General features: G+C 36.8%; 1 protein-coding gene across 1 annotated transcript in view; it reads left to right on the top strand.

The window, feature by feature from the left end:
* The first annotated feature begins 3,889 nt into the window (after positions 1-3,889).
* LOC149274819 (usherin-like) overlaps positions 3,890-8,349 on the top strand; it is a 287,860-nt gene continuing 283,400 nt past the window's right edge. Inside the window, exon 1 of the mRNA XM_089505229.1 lies at positions 3,890-3,990. Coding sequence (XP_089361355.1) covers positions 3,890-3,990 — 101 coding nt within the window. The remainder of the gene's footprint in view (positions 3,991-8,349) is intronic.

The following is an 8,349-nucleotide window of genomic DNA, read 5'->3' as shown; positions in this document are numbered from 1 at the left end:
ATTTTGGATTATATTTGGTTGCATAACTGCATAAAAGGTATACATGGATTATAAAGAGAAATACAGAAGGTTAAGTAGTTATTTATACCTGAGTATAATATAGGCAATTTAATAGTGAATACCTATCAAAAGACCAGCGAACACTCTTTTTCCAGCTGTCAGGAACTCTTCTTTCTCCTGTGCTCCTTTGATATAATGTTATTCTTCTTATTATTTATTAATTCATATTCCACAGCCCTGCACAATGGGTAAATAGTGCATCACATAAGAATTTGGATTTACAGAAAGAGGAGGTGAGGAGCGCCTTGCTCATACGACATTACAATCTTGCCAACAAGCCTTCTACATCAATGTATCTCAAGAAGATGGTATGGGAGGCAAGTTGGTCTTTAAGTTGACGGTCGACATCTTCAGCTCACAAGACTTGAGCCCTGTCCCACCTTGGTTTTCATGCTGGTCTATAAGGCTGAGCCTTCATGCAGCCCGTAGAATATTAGGTCTCAGGGTCCTCACTGTCTGCCCTTATTCCATCAATCAGCTTGTTATTGCCCTCTATAATCTTTCTCTTTGCCATACACACTAGCGGATCTTTAGTCTCCTGTTCTTGCTGATCTCTCAGTCCAGTCCGATTGCTCCTCACCACCGTTGGGTGAGATCCAGGGTAGCACTCGTGCTGTACTTGTTTAGAGCCAAAGGGCCACACTTTTACTGGAATCCAGGGAGCTGGGAGGAAAGTGAGGTTTTAAGGATGACATTGGTGCCAGCTATTCCTACATAAAGTGGCGTATGGACATGTGACAAAAACTGAGTAGACCTTTTAAAGGAATAGCTGTCACCTTTTCACCAAGATACAGAAGTCCCCCAGCCTCTACATGCTATGTATAATTTCCGTGTGAAACTTTTTTCGGGACTGCTTGGCCCTTCCCATGATCTCATTCATTAGTCTGTTTGGCGGGCAACTGTGCCCATGGCAACAACTGGCCATGCTAGATTCAGTCCTAAACCAGGCCAGAAGAGGAGAATGGACTTTTGCTTCACTTATATGCGAGCGCAAAAATTAGCAAAATGCAGTGAAACTGTAATAATCTCTAATATTGTTTTAATAGTTTTCTGTAATTTTGTATTTTTTTATTTTTTTTTTACTCCTGGAAAACTTTCAGAGGCTGTGATAAATCATGTCAACAGCTGACAAAATAAATTACTATCGCTTAAAAAAAAAATAAGAGTTGAAATATCCATATTTGCACTGCTATGTTACTAAGGAAACTAGAATTTCAATTAATTTTCTTTGTTTTCTCTGGTACTGGCAAAAATGATCACTATTTACCATCTCCGCAGAGCTGGCATATGTGAAATATAAGTCATAAAAAAAAAGACGGGACCTGCACCTGAATTATTTACAAATGCGGGTTAATACAATGGGATTTCATGCAGTTAGGAGGCCTGCAAATTATTCATGAATGGTTAGAATATGCAACACTCTTCGCCCCGTAGATTTTAATTGGAAGCCAAAGCCATCGACCCTGTTGCTTTTGTGTCCACACGTAATAGTTTTATTCTCTTGCTCCTTGGACCATGTTCAACTAACACGATCCCTGAAAAAGCATCTCTCATTTCAACAAGAAATGCTCATTTTTTTGTTTAAATCCAAACAAAATGTTTTTTTTGTTTTTTTTTTATTTATTGACACAATGGTACAAAGTTGAGCATCTGTATCACTGAGGATTAACCTGCTTTCCTCCAAGATGCTCAACTACTGTATTGCATTGAAGGGTTAAATTACCAGACTCTTTCTAGGTCAGTGAGCGATGTGAAATCACATGTTGTTTCTTAAATACATATCACGTAGGGCAGGTATAGGAAGTGATATTCCTCTAGGGGGAGCTGTTGGGGCAAAGTTGGTTATACGTTAACCTGGAAATACATTAAAAGGCGTAGGAGGTACCGGATCGAAGTTCGTATTCAACGCTTGTAACGAAGTTTTACTGTACTGAGAGGCAGTTAGAGAGGCTATATTTTGTATAATGAGATCATTTAAAAAATGTTGCTGTACGTGGGGTCCTTGCCGCTCTTTTTGTGGAAATTTCAATAAAACTGTTTTGAACAAACTTGGGGTAACATTTAAGCCTCTGCTTTTCTGTGAGATTGGGGGAGTATGATTACACTTATATGCGACACACACACGTATATATATATATATATATATATATACATACATACTATATATATAGTATGTCTTGGGCACCTGACTATTACACCAACAGGGATTTTGAAGACATTGCGCAAAAAGCAATCTCCTTAAAGACATGGTTGGATGAGTTTGGGGTGGAAGAACTTTACTGCCCGCACAGAGCCCTGACGTCAACCCCATCCAACACCTTTGGGATAAAGTGGAATGGAGATTGCGGGCCGGGCGTCTCGTCCAACATCAGTGCCTCGCCTCACAAACGCTCTACTGGATGAACGAGCAAAACTCTGGGTTAAACCTGTTTTTTTCCCCAGTTACGATCATTTAAGAAGCGCTTAAAACTAGTATTTTAAGGCATCCCTTATTTATTCCCTTTGGCATCTGGCTGGGAGAAAAGTGGAAAGAGGATTTTAAAAAAAAGTACACCCAAATATATACTATATATATACCCAAATAACACACAAGTAAGGTATTGGCACAGTCTGCATCATTCGGCTCCAAACAGAAAATACAACAAATAACTAAAAAACTAAAAAGCACACTTCACAATACAACAAAATATGTAAAAAAAATAAAAAAAACATTTGACATGGAACTCGAACCTAATGAAACCTATTGTGAGGATGAGGTTTGGTTCCCATCTACCAGGTGGTATGTTGGAAACACTTAGGACTTATACAGTACGGCATTGTATCTAAAATATTTTACATTTGGAATATGATCTGTTCGCAGAAATACTAGATTTACTTCACCAATTAAAGCAGGTTCACTGAATTCCATTTTAATCTGGATCCCCGACGCAGCTAGTCGAGGAGACACTAGCGTGAAACGTGTTTGTATGGAGTTCTTATAATTGTTCTGTTAGGCTAAATATTAATGACGGAATTAAACCAATTAGTCATAATTGAAATGTGTATAATTCAAAGGGCTTTGCGTTTGCATCAAGTCTCTGTACCCAGAGCTATTTTTTATTTTTACTATAGTGTTCATTTTTTAATGTTGCATAATATGAATGTCACAGTCACTGCGGATGATATATATGTGCTATTGTATGATACACACAAAGATGAACACGCGATATTCATTCTTATCCCTTGTCTAATAGAAGAGGTGATGTCCACCTCTTATGACATATCTTCTCCTCATCATCTACTTCCCAACTATTTTTCTTTCATTGTCCTAATTATGCCATCCCAGTGGTCCGGGCAGACCGGTTACTTCATCCGGACAGCAAGAACATCTAAGTGGCCCATGATACGTCTGCTGAAAAGCATTTTTTGCAGATGAGCAAATAATTTAACAGAAAGTGGGAGCTTTTTGGCCCATTCAGTCTTTTTTTTTTTTCTACTTGGAATAAGGTACCTTACGTTGGTCCTTGGTCTTGTCATATGTTTCAGATACCTGCTTTACTGTATTAACCTCTCCTGCTGAAACATTGTTTCACTTCTCCACCAGTGTGTTGTTATATTACATCAGAACATCCAACCCTCTAATTTTAGGCTATGACCTCATATCCTAGCTCTACTGTTAGCTTATTTATGGCACTTAAGGGTGATTTTCTACAACAATTAGTATCAGAATTTAGTCATTTGGTGGAAGACGAGGGAGTCCATTTAACTATGGATGAAGAATGAAAAAGTCACACACCGTGTGTCTTCGTACATGTCCATACTGACATAAGTATATTCGTATTCCATAGACATGGAGTCTTCATGGTGTCACGATATTAACGATACTCCCTATCGAGGAACGTGTTCCCTTATCTGTGTAATTATGAGGGTATTTGGTGCAAGCTCAGTGCAGTAAGTTGCCACGTTCTCTCATGTTACCTACAGACCATTTGCATGCCTGGAAACTCACAAACAGTGAGTATCACAACCGTGTAGGCAGCTATTTAACCTTCGATGGGGGAATAGTATCTTGCCCTGCGAAGATCTACCCTACCATCTTTTTGATAGAATATGGAAAGACCATCCCTCTGTGTCGCTAGCCCGGGCCAGGGAAGAGGGGGCTCTGCTAGATTATACCCAACATTCTAATTTATTCACATACTACCGAAACGAGAGGTCTACCTAATTAATTAACCCCTCAAACATTCATTTTACAACTCAGTGAGAAGCATCATACAAAATGAGTTTTGATATGAATAAAAAATATACAAATTACTTTCCCTTAAGTAAGATTTTTTTTTAACAAAGTTAGCTCGCGTGATGACATCACGTATTGCTATTTAAGTCGCCTCACCCCGTAAAAACCCATGAAAACGCAATTAATATGAGAAATGCTCCGCTTTCCTTTTTTTTTTGTAAACAGCGTAGTTAGTCGCCCAAAGTTTGCTATCTTTATAGTGTAAGCGTAAATGCATTTATATGCGCTCTTTTAATCATACTATGCCTGCAGATGTTGTACAGATATATAGCTATTGTTCAGAGAGAGATTTTTTAGGAATGGTTATAACTTTGCTTCCTCTTGGGGCCTGCAGTGCAAAGCAAATTTTTACCCCTTAGGCAATTTGAAAATACTTTGTAGCTCGTCAGTAGAAATTGCTCTGTTTTCCTCTTGAGAGAAGCGTTTGAAGGGTGTACGGATGAGCTGGAGGTGGGTGGGATTTTGCTCTTTCAATTGAAGCTCATTAATTTCGAAATTCTCTAGTGGGGGGAAGAAAAAAAAAAAAAAAGATTTTATTTATGGTGCCTTTAAACTGAATCATTTACAGTATTTCACAGATGAATATTATCGCAGGCAAGGAATAACAATTATATGTCAACTCTAAAAGAGCCTAAAAGCAAAAAAAAAAAAATTCTCTAATTTGACCGTTTATCTAGGTTTTCGGAGTTAACCCTTTCACTGTCAGAAGGGGCACTTATTTAATTCCTATGGAAACAGCAGACTATTGTATCTATTTGTACATTGTACATTGTATCAATGTATCTATTTGTACGTTGGAACATCTCTTTAACCCTTTCTCTGCCAAAGAGGAAGTAACAGTAAAAAAAAAAAAAAAAAAAAGTTAGGGAATTCGTAAAGCAATATTTTCATGAAATGTCGCTGATTAAATACGAATCACCGGAAATTTTTAGACTTTATATGAGAAACGAACATGTTGACTTACGTTATTAAATTAATTGACATCAGTGATCAGAGCTGTCTTGAAATAACATATCAATAAAACAGCAATATTCTAAATCTTTCTGTTTTTATTGTTTTATTGTCTTAATACTTGCAATGATACGCATCCCTGATCCCACATTTTTAAAAAAAAATTAAGCAATATTTTAAAATTATATATTTAAAACGAAGAAACTTACCCAGAAATCTGGGGAACTGGGGCTTCATCTGGAGACTTAGGGCCAAACCCAGAGCGTTCCCGGGTATTCCGAACATACTTTTCTGCAATGGCTTTACCATTCTGCAATATTTTCTTCATTTAAAAAACTGGTTGTATATTACATACAATTACAGTTTTTCTTATTCTATGACACCCTTATAAATCATATATTTACTTTTTATAATACCCAATATTGCACATTTTAGAACCTTCCTAGGGGCACCAAATTATGTGCAAAGCATATTGTTTTCTGTTATTTGTAATAATCCTGCTGGAATAATAAAGAATATCCTAAACTGTATTCTGATATTAAGCGTTAGGTCAGTGTGACTGTTATCCCGATTACTCCTTAAATTGGTCCCACGGGATTTAACAAGGGCACGGGTCACGTATAGGTCCCACTGTTCAAAAAAACATGGCGAACAATTATTGCAAGTATTTCTCAGTATTAAATCTACCATTCCTTCTCTGTGGGTTACAAATGTGAGTGAACTTTTGTGCAAATGGAGTAGATTTCCTCAGAGCGTTTCTCTATTTCATTTTCATGTATTGATCACGGTTACGCGGTTAATTGGCTGGTTAAGAAGTATTGGAACACCTGCAAGGTATGTTTTCTGATTTACCAATTCAAAGGAATTAAACGAGTCCAGTCCCATCAATGTAATGTCTGATGACATACTTAATAACATATCTTAATAACACAATTATTACATTATGACATAATTTAATATTTAAGTAGATACACTGTGTATACTGGACTTTTTAAACAAAATACAAATTGTACTTTAAAATTTCCTTTAAAAATATATTTTCAATTTTTTTTAATGTTGGTGCATTTTGGTATTTAGAAAAAAAGTAAATGGTCTTTGGTATTTGTGGTATTTTCATACTAGGTTATTTTTTTGTAAGCAAAAAAAACAAAGATTCCTCCCTATCGTGTTTTTTTAATGTATTCTATTTTTTTCTCTATTTTTTCTCTCTCCCTCCCTATCTCTTTAACTTTCTTAAATCTAATTCTCTCTCTTCCTTTTAACTTGCATTCCACTTTCATCTTTTCATTCTCCCAATTTCTCTGCACCCCTAGTAACATTTTGATTTTTTAAAAAGTAAAATAAAGAGGTTAAATGTGGAACTCTGATACCTGCCTTATCGTAATATTAGGTCCATGAAACACATTCAAGGGAGTAATATACACTTCTGATGGGACCAGAATGTACTTTATTACACTTTAAGAACAAGAATATGTGGACACCTCTCCTAATTGTTGAGTTTAGGTGTTTCAGCCATAACCATTGCTAAAATGTGTATGCAATCAGGTACATAGGCAGCCAATCATTGGCAATAGAATGGATCATACTGAAGATTTCAGTGACTTTTAAATGTGGCGCTGCCATATGATGTCACCTTTGCCACAAGCCAGTCTGTGAAGTTTCTGTCGAGCAGAATTTGCCAAGGAGTGCTATTATTGTGAAGTGGGAACATCTAGGAGTAACAACAGCTCAGCAATGAAGTTGTAGACCATGCACGCTTCAGGGTTTGGGTTCCCTTAGTTCCAGTGGAGGGTGGTGTTAATGCTTCTAGGGCAATGCAATGCTTCCAACTTTGTGGCACCAGTTTTGGGAAGAACCTTTTCTATTCCAGCATGGCTGCCCCCCCCAGAGCCTAAAACAAGCTCCATAAAGACATGGTTTGATGATTTTGGCATGGAGTGGCCGGACAGAGCCCCGACCTCAACCCCATCGAACACCTTTGAATTGAATTTGTGCATGACCTCACGTTGGCAGAATGGGCACATATTTCCACAGACACACTCCAAAATCTTGTGGAAATGTTATAACTCCATATTAATGCCCAATTGCCCATGGGTTTGTAATAGGATGTCTAACAAGCTAGATACTTTTGGTCATATAGTGTATTGGATAAAAATAACATTAGAATGTTATATCTAGTCAAATCTTGGAGACAGAGAGATGGAGATACAATGTCTATACAGAATCCCGATGAGGTTCATTATACAGGGCTTCCAAACTATTCATATTCACATTTATATAATGTTGCCTTTTAGCTATGTGTTCTTAGTTTGTGTCACTTTTTAGCGGGCAAACATTTTCATAGAACAAGATATAGAGTCACGTAACCTTTCAAATCCCCAAAGGTTCTTACTTCAGACATTCTATATATTTCATCGGTTTACTATGAATATGTTGACCCACTAAATTGTATTATGAACTACAAAGGACACTATGCCCTATCCCACAATACAACCAAATCTATTTTCTAGTCTTTAACCTTAGTTATATTATGAGGGAGGATGTTGTAGATATAGCTTTGCTAATCAGCTTCCAGCTATGTTGGCAATTTATTTTCGTGTCTAGAGGGCCCCCATGGGTTTAGTATATATAGAAAGATATAGTATAGAGGGTGATTGGTTTTGGAGAGCAATATTTGCCATGGCTACAATTTATTTCGAGACAATTTTAAGACTGGAACCATACAGCTTGCATAAAGAAATCTCCCACCAACATAAACGATATAGGATTTAATGCATATGAAATATTTAAATGAGAGTGAGGTAAGTAACACATAATGGTCCTATAATCATGTTATGTTTAACTTGGAAGTAAAAAAAGTTGTCTAGCAAATGTCTCGGTATAAACATACTTACTTAATGAGTATTCAATAGGAAGACATTCAATGAAGACATTACAATTTTGGCATCCTGGGGATACCTTTCATGGAAAGTGAGAGGGATCGCTAAATAAACATTTCAGAAATAAATACATAGAACATAGAATTCAGTTATTTATCATTTCTTAAGAACCGATCACTGCTA

Source organism: Sceloporus occidentalis, unplaced genomic scaffold, assembly GCF_023333645.1.
Source record: "Sceloporus occidentalis isolate IW3139 unplaced genomic scaffold, rSceOcc1.0.p SCAF_319, whole genome shotgun sequence".
Classification (NCBI taxonomy): domain Eukaryota; kingdom Metazoa; phylum Chordata; class Lepidosauria; order Squamata; family Phrynosomatidae; genus Sceloporus; species Sceloporus occidentalis.
Note: the sequence above shows the minus strand (reverse complement) of the source record. Positions and strands in the feature narration are given on the sequence as shown.